Here is an 18,176-nt window from a genome sequence, read left to right as displayed (position 1 = left end):
CCGCGAACTTTGTCGAGTTCCTGTGTGCGGTGTGAGATCCAGTTTGCTGCCCGACTTTCCGAAGCCGCCATCAAGTTTCTTCTTGACAAGACCCTAAATCAACTACTCAGCGGCCAACAGTTTAGAGACTTCATAGCCGGTCGTTGGTTGACGGATACTAAAAGATATGATTTAAACATTATCTAGATCACAACCATCTCTATAAGTTAGTCCAGGTGAAGTGGAGCAGGTGAGGTGCAAAAATACAGCTCGCCTGTTATATTGCGAACATGGACATATATAAAACTATACCTACCAATGAAACTAATTTCTCTCTAGAAATAATTGTTGAAGCTTTTTTTCCCCTCTCTTTTTCTTGATATGTTTGTTTTTCGGATTAAGTCAAATGATTGTAATAATTTACACACTTCGAACTACATCGGCTTTCTTTGTTTTCTGGTTGAGTGGCAGAAAAGATCACGTGGTCTGTAAATCGATACTCCGTTACGCTCTGTCCCCTTTACAAGATCGAAACATCAGTCGGCGAAGTAACCTCGATAGAAAAAGGTAAAAGTCTCTTGTTCCTGACTTCATTTACCTCTGAAATTTTTACAGACGTTAGAAAAACATATGCCTATTCTATCTGCATAAAAAAGTTACTAGTTAATTGCTTGCACGCGCTAAAAGTTGCGTTCGGCTCGGTAAAGTCCGCGCTTAATTCCGCAACTCGGTTCCAAATCTGTTGCACCCGCTTCAGTTGTTTTGTGACTCCGGCGTACAAGTCTTCAGTTTTTCGCTTACGGTCTACTCAAAATTAAGATTGTTAGGCCTAATTTTCCCCATAATTGAAAGGAAAACATTTTTATGCCATTGAAATGTTTTCATGCGGTTTCTTTCATTGACGGTAAAACTGGGTTGTCTCTGACCAAGTTACCTCACAAGTCGGATTCTTCGTGTTCGTCTGTGATTGCTGTTTAGTGGTCTGACGGTCGCATTTGGATTATTTAACCTCAAAGCTGAGCGCCACAAGTAACATTCGTAAATATATAATTTACCAAGACCTTATTCCCTGCAATAATCCTATTTTGGCAATTTTTTTTTTTACGCTGGAAACGGATATGAGGCAGAAGTTAGATCGGGCCGACTTGATTGCATTTTATTTTCTTTTTACGAAGATACAGTGCCGAGCTGATACAGACGGATGCATGAAGTTTTTTGATTCGTTCACAAAGGTTCAGTTGACTGACGATTTCTGAAGGAAGCCACTTTAAAGTAATACAAAATTTTAAATGGGTTTGATACGTTCATGAAGTCACGGAAATGAATATTCAAATATGTGGCGAGTTCCTGTTTCCGTCAACGAAACCTCCTTCTGGCGAGAGTCTCAGTTGACCATACGGGAAAGGATATTTTACTGATTCAAGTTTCCTGCATATTTGGGTCTCTTAGAAAGGTGGACAAGTTTGGAAATGCTAACAATTACATTGTGCAGAAAAGGAAATTTTTACCACGAGAAACTAGGGAAACTTAGAGATTACAGATAATTATTCCAACATTCGAATTAATTGTTCGTTTGTTCCTGCGTCAACTTAGTTAAATTTAGGTCTCGGTCTCATAAATGTTTATCTTGTTTCGAAATCGTTTATAACTTAAGGCTTCACACGAGGCACGAGTCGTAAATTCTCAGCCAGATTCTATCAGCAAGTCATAATTAAAGGGTTTTTAAATTGACGCGATTGAGTGAGGCCCGTTCAAACATCGGCCATTTCATTCAAATTTGGACCGAGCCAATTCAACATAAGTATACATCTTTTGAATCAGATGTTTGAACTTAACTCGCCGCTCCAGGAGTTTTAGAGGTTTAAGGATAATATTTTTCATCATATGCTCAATGTTTCAAGTTGGGCTCATTGATAGGTCGATGTACGTCTGAATCAAACTCGATAGAAAGTTACAGAGCCGCTGCAAAGCAGACGAATGAAAAGAACAGCCGAGCCGTTCTTGATAGAAATTGCAGTTCTAAATTGATTCACACGTCGAACGATTCAGCATAGTTTTTCGGTGTAATAGGTTGGAGTAATCAAAAATTTGGCTTCAGAGCCGGACTTGAGCTGAAATTTAAAATGTACTAGTCAACATGCACTTGTGTGCTAAGTATTGCGGCGTTGTGTTTATCCTACACGATTCCCTAACAATCCGGTGCTTTACATACCGTGGATGAAAAGACTGTTTCGTTCATGTAGGAAAACATGTTGAACGCTAATCGGACGTGTGATTTCAGTAGTACGGAACAAGCCCGAAATTTTGAGAAGCATGGGAAAGCCAGATGAGTGGTCATGATCAGGGAACAACGTTTTACAGTAAACCCACAAAATTCAGTGGTCACGGTTACATTAAGCAGCATGGAAGGTATTTGCAGCTGGGCACATCTTACTTTCGCTCAGCCAAAGAAAAATGCATCGTGCGTTGAAATGAAACTTTCGTGTCAGACTAGGTCACTATAAGGCCGTCAAAAACAGTTAACCTACAGACGATCTATTGTATTACTGCGCAAATTTCACTCGCTATATTGTGAGAAATTACAATTAAATACGCAATAATACGCTTTTCAGGGCCAATAAAGTGTCACCCAGTCGCTCGGCTAAGTGGGAGGTTGCCGAAGTATTTGTAGTTTGATGACTTCAAAAGATCAAGTAAAGGAAAGATTTTCCATGCCAACTCGCTCCTGATCATTCGTTCGGTCACCCGAACACCACATCACTGCGCGGGCATGCATTGTTGCGGATACTCTTTTGAGTACATGTGATCAAGTCAGGATTCAGTATTTCAAATTCTCTACCTTCGCCGTACTGCTTATACTAAGGGCTCCAAGAAGCCTGCTTGAAAAAGTTAGAGAGTTTTTGGGCGCACAAAAATCAATTTCTGTAGTCATAAGCATACAACCCAGGTTACATGCTTTTGGTGTCGTAAAATATCTATCTATCACACGGAGTATTTCATGATAACTGGAATCAAAAGGTGGAATGACTGGTTGGCTATTTAACTAAAAAACTAGCCAAGGTTTTGCCAAACTACTAAAAGAAGATTGGTTACCCTTACCTGTTCCCAACGTCCGTATGTGTTCACCATCATCTTTGGTTTAATTCCACAACGAAAAATCCCGATTCAGTTAGGTTTTAACGTATAAAATATTATTTCATACAGAGGCTCAGGATAAAAGATTTTTTAATCCCAAGTCTGGGTGAATTTTGTTTAATCGACTCAAACTTTAAGTAAAGCGTCAATCGCCAACGAAACCATAGGACAAATTTACCCAGTCCATAAAAAGGAAAAAGATGGATGTAGCAAGGAAACTCGGAGCTTTGAGTAACATTAGATCAGAAGCCTTTTGAAAAGAAAATCCCGCAAAATTGAGAAAATGTGCACTACAGTACAATCCTTTTTTATCGCCACCACTCAAAGGATTGTTTTTTTTTTGTTATGAATGCGAAGCATCCAGGTGAGTACAATAATTTATACCTTTCTTTATTCAATTCTCGTCAAGTAATCGGCTCCCTTTGTTTAGCGTTGACTGACACAACGGATCACGTGGTTTGTAAATCAACACAACGCTACGCTCTGTGTCCTTTTGAAGAACGAATTCAACAGTCGGCGAAGATACAGCCATAGAAAAAGGTAAATTCCTCTGGTAATTGACTGCTTTTATTACTGAAATATAAACATACGTTAGAATGACGTATTCTCCGTCTATATGAGTTAAAACCTTAACAAATAAGTGCTTGCACGCGCTGAAAGTTGCGTTTGAGTTTGTGAAAGGTCGTGTGATTGATTTCGCAACTTGAGTTCAATCGATCATTCAGGACCTGCCTGGTTTGCGACTTTCATGAATCGTCTCATGTTTTCTTGCGGCCCTCTTAAAACTACAATCATCCTTGGCAAGGTTCATTTGACGCTCCCAAAGAAGAACATTTTCTGTAAACTGCAGTTTCTTCTCTAGACAGTGAAATGTGGTTTGTGTCGTAAAAGACTAGGTCAAATGCTCAAATTGTCAAATGACAAAATTTGCAGTCTACACTCACCTGTTCGGTCCACTTACACCATAATACTCGTAACGTTCTTATCTTTTTTCGATAGGCTGAATAAGTTTGAATTCTTCTGTGTTATTAAGGCACGTTCGCTGCATTTTCACTGATTTAGCTTGGTTGATTGTCCCTCATGTTGAAATTTCCCATACATGCTTTTTACACATGGTTGAAGCAATTAGTTACTCGCGGCCACCAGTGAAAGCCCATCAAAAGCAAAACGTAGATTTTAATGGGTTTGAAATGTGCATGAAGTAAAATGAACTCGAATATCTACTATTAAGTTCTTATCTTCTTGAAAACAGCGCTCGAACTTAGAGTATACGAAAGAAAAGTTTCGTTCTTTTTTACCAGCATACCAAAAACATCTACGGCCAGGTGAAATGAACCGAAAAAAGCAACTGATGATATAGAAGCCAAAATTGATAGTATAGGTCACTGATTTTCTTTTTTGCATGGAAAATAATAGTAAAAGTCGATTTATTAGTGGACACATTACGAATCAGTTGCTAATGAAGCTAGTAGTTCACGTTTCCCCTTCAGTACAGGCTGATCGACCGTAGTTGTTCAGTATTCTCTGAATTTTCCTAACATAGCAAAATTTCTAGCAGTTTCCATTTTAATCAAAACCTCAGCATCGATTGAGGAACGCATCTTCCTTTACAGCTGGATAATTTGAAAGACCTAATTTACGCATTGCACTTGGCATAGATTTTGCATAACTTAATATTCTTCGGTAAGGAAGTTACCGCGTGCAATATTCATTGTTTCTCAGTTTCCATTTCGCGCTGAGATACGTTTTTTTTTGTTACGTAGCCTAAGCGAGAAAAAACGTGGCGTGTCTAAAATAAACTGAAACGGTCCCGGTCTTTTCCCAATGATTGCATCGAAGGTTTTGAAAAACTGGTAAACGATCGATCTTATGCATTACTGCGTGACTTTATAGCCAATGCAAGAATATGGCAGTCAGTTAACAACGTGAACTTTTCAAGACATCATTTGCCCTTTCAGGCAATTATTATGATTTATAATGTAGCTTAAGACATGGTATTTTAGGATAACTTGGCCCAAGAAAAATCTACCCCTGCCTTTAAAGTCCAAAGGAATCGTTTAGTCACCCGAAGCGCACACCTTGCATGCATGTTGATGATCGATTGGACTGTTGTGTTCATGTGAACCATTCATGATTTCCCAGTTCCGCAGCCTTACTTGACACTCTGCTAACGCTTTTCGGTTCCACGAGCTTGGTTGATCGAATTCGGAATAATTTCAGCGCTCGCTAGATTCTTGCGTGAATTTCAAAATACCGATATGTAATAACAAACATTTCAACCTTTTTACTGAGAAGCCATAAAATATGTTCTGTATGTTTACTTTTAAGGAAGATAAAACTAAGCTGTTACTGAGCTTACCGTTAGATGTTCACATCCGACTGATTCAGTTAAATGCGCTTTAATCTTAAATCACTAATACAGTTTACTGTACTGTTTGAGAATAAAATAACTCGGCTTCTGACTTCTATTTCGGATCAATCCAGCAGGTCTGTGTTTAGCAGAAAATAGTTAGAAGATCGAGTATTTTAACGATCGTGGCGATTTTTAATGCTGTTGTGAATTGATGACCCTTCTTGGATGAATTCAAATGAGTCATCATTTTGTTTTACCTATCCTGTATGTGGCTAAATACTGGCTTTTTTTTTTTTTTTACCAAAAGAAAAGTAACAAAAACAACAAATCCGCGTCAGAGGTTATTTAACTGAAAAGTCTTCGCTTTTTGAAGACTAACAGTACTCACATGCAGAAGTTCGTCAGATTTCTCGAGACCCGACGGCTGCGTGACAAAAGCCCAGGGTGCAAAACGATCGTGTAATGATAATAATTAGCCACAGGCAGAGCCAAACTCTTTACTTTAATCTGGAAGAAATTAAACCGGCAAGGATGCGATATTTCGTCGGACTTATATTTTGCAAGGTGCAAACTAAACTTGGTGCAACTTGATTGAGCTAAAAAAATTCAAGTGTTCGATTATCACGATGGGAAACACACGCAAGAGAGGCAATAATAGAACCAGAGGAACAAGGAACGGGTAGAGATGGGGAGGAGAAGAGCAAGTTTAAGACGAAGAACGTGAAACATTCATACGAGGATTTTTGTGATTCTCAAACTTTGATGTTGTTTCTATGAGGCATAATTGTGTGTGAGAGACGACTGAATTACGCGGCAGATAATTTGGAAGTTTACTCCTCCACATCAAAGAAAAATAATCGATGTTCCATGAAAACTTCGCTGTTCGACCACACTCTATTCATCGTCATTCACCACTGACGCAGTGCGAGGACAAAAAGGTAACGCAGTTTTAAAAGAATGTAGTTAAGAATAACGGTGTGTGTCTTGTATTAGGTGGTCGTCAGATCTGTTCTAATGTTTTAGTCCCTTTGCAGAACGAATTTCGAAGATAACTTGACAAATTTGTTGATATATTATTTCAACAATACGAATTGTTATGGATAAGATAAAGAGTGCTGTTACATTGCCCACGCAATTATTCTGTAACGTCAATGACTTTAAAAGAGTAGATTCTTAATTGTATTTCTTACTGACTCTAAAGCTTGTTTCGATTTCTGTTGCATGAAGTAACTGAAATATATTGTTAACCCCACTTTAAGGGGTTTCGACTAAATAATTTGATAGTCTCCCAGCGCTTGTAAGACCTCACTCTTACAGCCGCCTCTGTTTAACTTGCGAGCGGACCCGTCATGCTTAGTTTTCGCCACACGACCCAGCTTTTCGGACTTATGAGATCATCGGCAGCCGCTTATGGAAAACGTTCTTGAAAGGGGGTTAGTCCGTTATAGATTTACCCCAGCATAATACCGAAAGTTTGCTGTTTATACTCAGGGCGCGGGGTCGAGAGAAGTTCTGTGGTAAAATATGTAAAGGGTGCCTGTCGGCTATATCTAATTTCCAGCTTTCCTCGAATAACTGCATATTGGGTACGCTGTCGCTTGCTCGAAAAAACTACCAGTTCGTGTCTGTCAGGCTCTATGACTCAGCGGATGAAAAACCTCAGTGTTCTGCTGGCAAAACTATGATAATGGGAAAAGCCATGATCTTTAATAAGTTTTTTCGTTTTTGGCGCAGTTCTGTAAGGATAGTTAAAACATAAAACTCACTAATTTACAAAGGTATTTGTCATCAATATTTGCATCAGTGAATAAACACGAATCACTCTGACAGAGCTGTTATAACAAATTACAAAGGAAAACATTGGGTCCCAACGTTCGTTGTGCGGCCTGTTTCTAAGTGAATTTTGAACATATTTCTAACCGCCTTTGAGTTAATGCTCCTAATATAGCCTGTTTTGTGTAACCCGTTATTTTTAACCCGTCAGATCATTAACGTCCTACTCATTAAAAGTGTAAATTCGGTTGTGGTTCATTTGGTAAATGCACAGTCTCAAATAGACTAAAGGTCCCACAGTAAGACTGAACATTCACCGAATTTCTACAGAAAACCACATGCAAACCTAATGAAAGTGTTTGATGTTTGTTTACTTAGAAATGTGCAAGCGATTCCAAAAATTGTTTTAGTTTTACAATGGCAGAATTTTCTGAAGTTTTGCATACCATAAAAATCCCGAGGTCAAAAATGTTTCCAAGAGTCGAAAACTCGTCGATTTTATGATATGCACAAGCTCGGAACATTCGTTCTCTGAAAAGTAAAGTACGCTTTGGAATCGCTTGACATTTCCGGCACACTACTCGGCGTTTAAGTTCGGTAATAAGTCAATTTGGGGACTCACAGTTGAAAAATTTTTTGTACGTAGTAACCAACTCTTTCCGTTTCGATAACTCAACTTTTAAGGAGTTGTAATTGCCAGGGAAGATAACCACGAAGAGTAACCGCACGATTTTTAACTGATGTTTAGTGCTAGAGAATTAGAAACGCTATTTTTTTAGGGTGGACTACTGGCGGAAACTTGCACTTGGAAGTTGAGCTTTTAATGTGGATTATAGCTGAGTGATCAACTGACGAACATCTACATACAGTGACCTATCATGGAAGTCCGCCGAACACTGATCTGCGTTTGCATGGACGATTGTCTGCGATCAAAACGTCGAATAAATAAACTTAAGCTGCAGCCATCGTTCTTGCGACGTTCTGGGTGGCGATTATTGTCAATTGCTAAAGCCCTCTCGCAATGTCCGGCCTTACGTCCTTCCATCCCTACAGGCCTCTGTCGTCTTATTTCGCTGGATGACACGAATTAAGTAATCAAATATTTAGGAGTAAACTGCATTTCATCTTTCTAGCGCGCGATCCTGTAAAACCGCTTGCAGCTTACCTCTGGAGTTGATTTCAATTGTTTTGTGTTCCGACTTTTGGCGCTACTTGCATGAAACGGTCATCGATAGGTGGACTTGATTACGACTGGTTTTCAGTACCGGCAGCAACCTTAATCATCAAACAGTGAAAACTCCTGGTTGTCCATAGATTAAGAGCTTTACGAGAATAACGCACTGTAAATTTTTCAAACAAACCCTATATCACTTCCTTTTCTTAAAATTGTGCGTGTATGACCCTTTTCTGCTCTAAACGCAAGCTATCTTGTTGAAAACAATAATTTTAACACGTATTTGATCTGCTTTCTTCGAGTAATCGGTTCCCTTTGTTTGGCGTTGACTGACATAACAGATCACGTGGTTTGTAAATCAATACAACGCTACGCTCTGTGTCCTTTACAAGAACGAACTCATCAATCGGCGAAGATACTGCCATAGAAAAAGGTAAATTTCTCTCGTAATTGACCGCTTTTACCCCTGTAATTTATAGATACTTTAGACAAACGTATTCTTCAACAATCTGTGTGAAAACGTTATCAAATAAGATGTTAATCGCGCTGAAAGTAGCGTCTGAGTTTGTGTAAGGTCGTGTGGTTAATTTCGCAACTTGTGGTCAATCGATCAACCAGTACCCGCTTGTTTTGCGACTCGTATAAATCCTCATATTTTTCGCTTTTGATTTATCCAAAATGGCAGTCATTGAGCCGCATTTTGTTCCTTGTAGACGAAGTGTATTTCATTTCTTCAAAGTGCGGGTTCTTGCCTTGACGGTAAAAATTTAGTTCTGTGTTTAAGTGACTTAGTCGCATGCCCGGCCATTATATCGTCACTTTGGACATAGAATTTATTGACAAGACTCTCTGTTCAATCTACTGATAATTCATTTCATATAAAGACCTTACTTTGCCATCTCACTAAACGACTCAGAAACAGGTTGGTGGTTTGTGGAACAAGTTATTTTCATTTTCACTGATTTAGTTCAGTTGACCGTTCCCTCCGTTGACCGTTCTCATGCAGACATGCTTTTTACACATGACTAAGACTTCAGTTTTCTCGCGGTCATTAAAGGAAGCCAGTCAAAAGCGAAACAAACAGTTGAATGGGTTTTGATATATGAAGTGAAATGAGTACGAAATATGAATTATGTTCGTACTTCCGTGAATACAACGTCCAAAATACCCTATATACAGAAGAAATCTTCAGCTGCCGATTTCCTTACCAGCAGGCCACGCTTATCAGCTGCGTGCATAAAAGTTTAAAATAAAGTAACGTGAAGTACTGAATGTCGATTGTTAAGAAGCCAACGTTAATATTAAAGGTAAAGCGTCTCTTTTTCCTTGATAAATAAAAGCTCTCGGCATTGATATATCGAGAGGAGCTCTATAACAAATTCATCTTAAGAATTACAGTCCTCCCCTTAACACGAGTGTATTTGTTCGGTGGTCTCTTCTCAGTTTCACTTTTGCGCTCTTGTTTGCTGTTCCAATTTTATTTGAAACGTTACCATTTAAATGAAGCACTTATTCCCTCAACCAGCTTCACAGTTGAAAAAAGACATATTTACGTGTCAACATGAAATATATCAGTTTGAGCAGAAATAATTCTTCAGCAAAGGTGTCATCAATCGCATTTCACGCCAGTCGCCTTGTCAAGCCTTGCAGCCAGAGCACGCTTTCTTTAGTAGTACACAGACCGTCTGCAGTCGTATTAGAGGTTCAGCATCCGCTTGAAAACGATTCGTGTTGTCGAACATTACGCCCGGTAATTTCAATGAAAGTACGATACCTGTGTAATTTTGGAAAAGTAGACTGAAAAGGCCTTTTCCTGAAATATCAAAATATCAATGAGAGGTTACGAAACAGCTACATTGAACGGACTCCAGAAAGCACAGTAATAGCAATTTTAGTGTGCAGGACAGAGAAGAGTTCCAGCAAGAAGACCTTTAGCCCGTCAAACAAGGTTCGTACCAAGCTTATACAAAGTTCTATCATCTCACGACTTCTCAAGAACAGCTTTCACCGATGAACCGTGGCGACTGAATACTGCGTGACGTTCGCGAGAATTACAAGAATATTGTACTGAACCTCTCGCTCAGTATGTTACATATTTTTCGCTGGTTCACTTGATTTAAAATGAAAATTACACGATTGCTGAGTGACCTGTATTTTGATAGAATCAGTCGAAAACGAATGGTTCCGTGTCTGCTATGCTGTGGGCCTTCGTTATTTCAGTGTTCGGATACCCGTACTCTGAACGCGACTTGGATTTCATGCAGATTATCACAAGTTCCTATCGCGTGCGTGTGTGTTCCAATCTTCATTAATTTTTTTGTTATTTTGCGCCTCCGCGTCCGAAACCTATAGCTAACTAGCCTTTTAATTTTGAAGATTCCAGGAGTCCAAGGAGGTTCGTTTGACCGCTTCTTGATGATATTCCGAGATATTTCTGTATGAATTAGCAGACTTACTAATATATGATAATCAACCAATATACACGTACCAGTCATCACTTCATGTAGATGTATGTATAGTTACCATGGAAGGGAGGACGGGACAAAACGAATTTTCGCCTGCCCATGGACAGATTAAAATGTTTTCCAATTGTATGCAAGGAATGTGCCGTATGATCTCTGGTTAGTCTTATAATTTTATTTTAGACAAGAAAGCCAACTAACTTCAGTTAGTGTTCGTGTGAACTTTGTGTGAAGTTCAAGGTTTACCCGAATTGTATTTATGCTGCCATAACTTGTAATGACATTCAACAATCGCGTAAACGATTGTTGAAGCTGAAATCGCTTGAAACTCTTTAAAAATACTATTTATTATAGCAGCAATACATGTTTAGACACTGAGAAGAACTCAGGTATTTATATCATTACGAAATTAATTCACCTTTGAGATGTAATTTTACTTTATTTACATCGCGATCGTACGACAAATTATAGGGCTATTCATTCTATATTTAGCGTCAGCACTCAGGAATGAAAACGCTTGTACAATCTGTTGAAAGTGACCACTTGGGGTTTAAGTGCATGTAAATGGGTGCTTTAGGCTATGGGTGGCGAAAGAAGAAAGAGATTCCAACGTGCTGAGTGTACTAAGATGGTTAGCAGAGTTGGTTTGGTTTCAAAGATCTCGCCGCCTCCACACACTTGCCATTGTGAATGTTTTTTTTTTTTTTTGATGTGATCAAATGTTAATAAGATACAGAGCTGAATGACTTTTGGAAGGCAAGGATGAAGCTTTTCTGTTCTCCTCTTAACGAAAACAAAGATTTGTATCCCTTATCGAGGTCATGAGAATAAACGAAAAGATCGCCAACTAAAGAAGCGCAAGATTTTTAAGCAACTTCTCCTTACTAGGACTATAGAAAATGTGTAGAGAACAGTATGGAGAATTTGCACTCTGACGTTAGCGTATGAAGGGTCAAAGAGGAAGACCTATTTTCTTACATAATCGAGGAGACGAGCGAGCCATCAACAGGTTTGCAAGGATATACTTTCGACTGAAAACTAGTACTGGTGAACATACGGTTGAAGGAGAAACTGTTTCCTAACCCTTCGACTCCGAAGACAGGGCTTGTAATTCTCCCCTTTAGCTGCTTTGTATTTCGTTGTTCGTCACGCAGGAGGATAATGATAATACTAATATTAGCGATAACTTTATTTTGACACGAGAACATTGACAAGGTAGGAAAGCTCGTTACAAAAGTGTACGTGTATTTAGAGTAACATCTACGCATTACTTAATGACTGATAACTTTGCCCCTAATCGCCTCTCTCGGTATCCCCTATTTAACAATTATTCCATGAGCGCGCGTTGGATATGAGAAAATAGATAACCAACTCGGCGCTACGCGCCTCGTTGGCTATAATCATCTCATATCCAACAAGCGCGAGTGGAATAATTGTTTTATTAAAAACGTTAAATTAAGTTATTAGATTTTATTAAATTTTTAGCTCCCTTTTAAATTTAAGCTGAAGCGTACGCTTGCCATATTTGTAGATTATGGTATATTGGCTGATATACCATAATGGCTAAGCCAATAAAAAGTCTTGATTTGCATTATCCAATGATCTAGTTTTTAATAAAAGAATTTATAAAATGTTGATCATCCATCGGGAGTCGGAGGGTTTAACAAAGCCGCGAATGTTCATCGACACTCAGAAGATTTACTTAAAATTGTGCCCCGTAAATTTTCAAATTTATTTGAATTATGCTTTTTTTTAGTTTTCTTTCTCCATCTTATCCCCACGACTGAATCAAGATGTCTCTACGAACGATGCAACTTCAGGATTTAAACCCTCACATTATGTGCGTGTTATGCGGTGGATACCTAGTGGATGCTACAACCATTGTGGAGTGTCTGCATTCGTGTAAGCGGTCAGATGTTTTTACAACTTCTATTTTCAATGAATGTTACTGTTGGATGTGAGAGACGGGGGGGGAGGGGGCTAGAGGTTTTGGTTTTGTCACATTAAAATTTACCTCGTCCCCCCCTCATTAGCAGTCAATTTTCTATAATTCCCCCCCCCCCCCATTCTCTTTACACTCTGTCGGCGACGATTGATCCCTCCTCTTTTCCCCCCCAAAACCATGTGATTCCCCAAAATCCTTTCCCCACAGCGATAAAGATTGACCGGTTCCTTATATTTATTGAAAAAATGTGACATTCTAACACTTCATTTATATTTGGACCAAAACAGTTGTTTTGGACAATTATTACTAGGTCGTTTAGCTACGGCTGAGTATATCGAAACACTTAACAAACACAACAAAAGAAAAAAAAAGAAATCAGAGCAAAACAAAGAGAAACAGAACTAAAGAAGGCGAACAAAGATACAAAGAAAAACAAACAAACTAAAGAGTACACACACAAACAAGACAAGACAATCCAACGGAAAAAAAAGCACTTCCAAGAAATTAAAAAGAAAATGCAAATTGTTTTGTAAAATACGATTACTCAGAATTGCTCTTTATCAACTTGATTGGATCGCCTAAGATTTTTTTTTCCATTTTTATCTCCAGTTTGTCGAAGCTGTATCGTTAAATATCTTCAGACCTCGTATCACTGTCCTGTTTGTGATGTTGAAGTCCACAAGACTAAACCGCTTCTTCATATTCGGTAAGCACGGGGCTGGGGAATTTGAATCTTGCTTGGGTGGGGTATAGGGAAATTTGAATCGTCAGTATCAAGTCTTTCCAGCGGAATACTTGTGTTTTATCTTTTAATGTGGAGGCGTGTCAAGGTAAAGAGTTCCCCTTCGCGAGCGAATGGCTCGGAGGAATATATCTGCAAGGTCAAGGTTTTTAAAATTTGGTCAATAACGAGAAAGTCACGGTTGCTGATTTTTTCCTTTCACCAATAAAGACCATCAAAGCTGGCATTTGGCGAGGACACTTGTAAACAATATTGGTCCTGGGGGACGGGAGTTTGAACAAACTTATCTTTAAAAGTTCAAATGCCTGAGGGGTTGCCGGAGCGATTGCTCGCGGGTTTGCTCGCGGGTGACGTTGAAGCTTCGAATAGTCAGCTAGTCTCTTGCAACACATCAGATCGATATCAAGGTATGTTGCCCTGAAGCCCAGTAAATTATACCATATCTATGTTTCATTTTTAGACCTGATAGGACTTTACAAGACATCGTATACAAGATCGTGCCCGGTATTTATCATGGTAAGGAAAAATAACTGTGCTACAAATGTTCTTTTTTTTGTGTGTGTGTATGTGCCATGTCTGGTGTTCACGAAGAACTCTCTTTATTCATAAAATGTTTTTTGTGTGTGTGTGTGTGTGTGTGTGTGCCATGTCTGGTGTTCACGAAGAACTCTCTTTATTCATAAAAGGTTTTTTTTTTTGTGTGTGTGTGCCATGTCTGGTGTTCACGAAGAACTCTCTTTATTCATAAAATGTTTTTTGTGTGTGTGTGTGTGCCATGTCTGGTGTTCACGAAGAACTCTCTTTATTCATAAAATGTTTTTTTTTTTTTAGAGGAGGTTAATAGGCGTAAAGAGTTTGAAGAGAGTCAAACTGACAAAAATGAATCAGGTTAGCATTTTTCAGTGTAGTCTTCCCCTATTATTGTTAATTATCTGTGAATAGACGGTGCAGTGAGCGCTAACCGTTGTTGGGCAAATCTTTGTGAATAATAACGTTCAAATAAAAGATCCTTTTCTTTTTTTTACTTTATCGTGACTTTATTCAATTATGTCCCCGGAAAGAATGTAGTGAACTCACAAACTATACCTCAGATTTATTTTGATAGTATCGTATAAGTACTCTCTGGCGTTCCCGGAAAGAATGAAGTGAACTCACGGACCTCTTATCTCATTTCATCACACTACGTTTTATCACATTCTCCAGAAGTGTGCAGTCATTTCAGAGACCTTCTACTTTAGTTTTATCAAATTTGTTATTTTATTCCTATCAGTTATTTCTTGTACTTATCCATCATTTTATCAGTTGTTAGATATCTTGTTTTCTGTTTCTCACAGCTACTGAAGAGACAGAAACGTCAAATGACCAAGAAAAAGAAACTCTTCCATTCGAAGATCCTGTTTGCATAACTCTTGAATATTTCAGGTACAAACCAACTTTGACTTCTTTTTAGTTTGAATATATCAGGGATTGGGAGTTAGGCTGAAGAAAAATCGCTAGATGGGGAAGGGCTGATACGTGGGTTTATATGTACATTCTCCCCGGCAGCATATTTTGCGAATCCAAAGATACGCAACTCCTTATTTTTCTGCTTGAATGATAAATGGAAAGGTGTTAGAGAGCGTATCGATGAAGGAAACCGATAAAGATTGAGAGCCAGCTCGTGTCCCTCCATTGCGTAACTTATCGTACACAGATGTTTGGAACGCAAGAGTAAAAAGATTTCGTTGTAATTTCGTTTGAGTCCATTAAATTGCCCTTCTTTTTTTTTTTTTTTTTTTAGGAAAACAAGGAACCGAATGGAAAAGGAGGTAAAAAATGTGCTTTTTTTTAACTTCATAACGTGTCATCTTTTACTTCACGTTTTGAAGAATCATACAATGGCTCTCCGCTCACCCAATAGGATTTAAGAATTCGATCGTCTCAATAAACATTGCATTTGACTCATGAACAACTGCACGCTCAACCTTGGTGACTTCGTTCGCGTTTGAAAAACGATAGTGAATTTCAACGACAAAGGTGGTTTTCAGGACTATCTTCATCTTGACGATCTGACCACACGATCAGATATCGGTTGATTCAGTATGCAGACAAAGCAGTGTAACCTCGTTCTCAAGAAAACCCCTTTTGAACGTGTTCCTATTGAAAACTTTTACCGTTCACTGGCTCCTCGTCATTTCGGAACTTCACACAAGTGTCATTGCTGGAGCGCGGTTGAAAATTTGGGTCAATGTAATTCTAGGGTAACGAAGAATGTATACCTATTGCTTCCCAGGTCTTCCCGACACGTTATCTGCGCTGTTCTTCAGAAGTGACTGTAAAAGTTCTTAAGAAATTCCTGGTTATGAAGTTTGCTATTCCTGAAACACACATAGTAAGTAAAAGTGAAGCTGGTTGATAAATAGCACATGGAAACAGTCGTGACAACACTTCATCAGGAGCGTTGCGTGACAAGACCGTTGTCACAAAACACTAAATTTAAGGATAAAAATGTAGCTATCTTTTTGCCGTGTAATCATTACTATTTTCCGTGAAGATTCATCATGATATGTGATATCTTTTTTTGTTTGTGCTCAGATGATGTGTTGACGATTTTTGACGGTTTCAACCTGAATATAAGTCATTTAGAGACCATCTTTAGAAAGAATTTCCTTTAATTCACTATGTTCTTTACGGATTTTTCTTCCAGACTGAGATAATCCGTTCAGATGAAATCTTAGATGGTCACCTGACTATGAAAGAAGTGTGCAGGATATATGGCCTATATTCCAAGGTAGATAATAACATGTATTAATGTAACACTTTAAAACCGGAAACGCCACAACACCTCGGGGAAATTAGATACTTGTCGTTCAAGGGGGTAATATCATAGTTAAAATATCATTGCCTATCGGTTTTCGTAGTCTTTTTTTATCGATTGTGGAAGAAAAAAAGACATCCTACTTTTTTTTTTCCGTTTTTACTTTGTAGCCATTTGTAGATCTACAGTTTGTTTTCCTCGAGAAGAATGATTCAGGGGTGGCGTCTGAGGAAAAGCCCAAGATTCTAGAAGTAAAACGAAAGAAAATTAAAAAACGAAAGGGGAACAAAAACCTCCTGAAGAAATGCCTGGATTCCAACTCCCCTGGCCAATTGAAAAAGAAATTAGGAAAGAAGAAAAAATCTTCGTCAAGTCAACCGTGTGAAAGCGGAGGAAAAGTCAAGGTGGAACCCAGTGAACCTCGGTCATTTGAGAACGAAAAGAAAGAGAACCTGGGACTTTCTTCTAACCTGCTGTGCTCGAATATCGAGAAAGGGGCACTGGAGTTTCCTCAAAGACTTGCTTGTGATGAAGTTGAAAATCTTCGTGATCCTAATGCTGAAGAGTCTAACATTAGTTTTCAACCTAAAGCCAACGACGGAAGTAAGCTGATTGTTTACTCTCAAAGAAGCGGGAATTTTAATGAAAACGAACCATCTGTTGCAGACGAAAGTTCTCTTAATAGACTTAATCTCCATGATTTACCAGACGTGTCAGTAAATTCTGATTGGAAAATCGCTGTTAGTCCGTCGAATTCATTACAAGACTCCCAGTCATGCGGAGAACATTTCCCGCCAACGACGAACACGGGTTGTGTAGATGAGTCTTCGGTCACTTCGGTCGCGAGTAATTTTACGCATGTGCAGTTGGATGGAAACTGGAAAGGAAAAGAAGTGGACTCCTCAGTATCGAACCATACTAATGACGTTTTCACGAATCACCGTTCTACTGAGTTGGAGTCTCCTAACGTGCTTCTTGGGCTTGGATTGATGTTGGAAACCCTGTAGCAAAAACTCGTAAAAATTCCTTTTCATAAAGGAGCGAATGAGAGGGTGTGTGGTATGACGTGGCGAATGAGACGTTGAATAAAACCGGATATTTCTCCTGATATCAATACTTCTTCCAAACTGGGGCATTATCTCCATCATTCCTTTGATCTCTGTTTTTTAAGATATACTCCTACACGTGGATTGCGACTTCGAATTTTAATTCTAGGCCCAGTTGTTTCAAGGTTAAAGGTATTATCCTTTGCAGCCGTTGTTTGGTCTCGTCATGTAACGCGCTCACTCCCTTTTGTGATGAGAGAGCACGTTGCATGACCAGACCAAACAACGGCTACGGAGAAGACTGGATAGAACTGGTCGGCCTTACTCAGCCTTTGAACAGCTAAGGCTAGAATGAACTCAGTTTTCTCTGAAAGACTAATATCTTGACATTTTAGTTTACTTGCAGTTACATTTTCGTTTCGGTCTCGATTTCGCCACCTGGTTGGCTCAATTGGGAGAGCGCCGGACTGCTGTGCGGGAGGTCAAGAGTTCAATACCGGCCGGACCAACACTCAGGGTCTTAACATTAATTGAGAAGAATATGCTTCCTTTCTTTAACATCAAGAAATGGGTTAGATATTCTAGTCTTCTCGGATAGGGACGAATAAATGGAGGTCCCGTCTCCTGCAGGGTTGGGGTAGGAGACGGTAATTTCCCACGCAGGAGATTACTGTGTGATGGATGTCCTCCCTGGGGTGGGTTGGGTGGGTAGGTGAAATCGCTACGGACTAAAAACGGCTGCCACAGGCGCCTGTCTGAATTCAACCTTA

General features: G+C 39.1%; 1 protein-coding gene and 1 long non-coding RNA gene across 5 annotated transcripts; one reads left to right on the top strand and one right to left on the bottom strand.

The window, feature by feature from the left end:
• Window positions 1–511: 511 nt before the first annotated feature.
• On the top strand, window positions 512–17,468 carry LOC111326250 (uncharacterized). 4 transcript variants are annotated; one of them, XM_022930202.2, is made up of 11 exons: window positions 512–546; window positions 3,545–3,654; window positions 12,633–12,778; window positions 13,431–13,527; window positions 14,024–14,079; window positions 14,395–14,451; window positions 14,898–14,985; window positions 15,344–15,371; window positions 15,836–15,934; window positions 16,250–16,333; window positions 16,531–17,468. In XM_022930202.2, the coding sequence occupies exons 3-11, from the start codon at window positions 12,670–12,672 to the stop codon at window positions 17,365–17,367; spliced, it is 1,455 nt and encodes a 484-aa protein (XP_022785937.2). In that variant the 5' UTR covers window positions 512–546; window positions 3,545–3,654; window positions 12,633–12,669; the 3' UTR covers window positions 17,368–17,468. The 4 variants fall into 4 exon arrangements, with proteins under 4 accessions (XP_022785937.2, XP_022785940.2, XP_022785938.2 ...); XM_022930205.2 differs by lacking the exon at window positions 512–546 and adding an exon at window positions 6,032–6,405 and having other exon boundaries at window positions 2,851–3,654; XM_022930203.2 differs by lacking the exon at window positions 512–546 and adding an exon at window positions 8,717–8,847 and having other exon boundaries at window positions 2,852–3,654.
• LOC148719038 (uncharacterized) lies at window positions 7,153–8,710 on the bottom strand. The gene is made up of 2 exons (XR_015993751.1): window positions 8,406–8,710; window positions 7,153–8,313 (listed from the first exon to the last, which is right to left on the bottom strand). It is a non-coding gene; the product is annotated as an uncharacterized LOC148719038 (long non-coding RNA).
• Window positions 17,469–18,176: the final 708 nt, after the last annotated feature.

This window comes from Stylophora pistillata, chromosome 12, assembly GCF_964205215.1.
Source record: "Stylophora pistillata chromosome 12, jaStyPist1.2, whole genome shotgun sequence".
Lineage (NCBI taxonomy): Eukaryota > Metazoa > Cnidaria > Anthozoa > Scleractinia > Pocilloporidae > Stylophora > Stylophora pistillata.
Note: the sequence above shows the minus strand (reverse complement) of the source record. Positions and strands in the feature narration are given on the sequence as shown.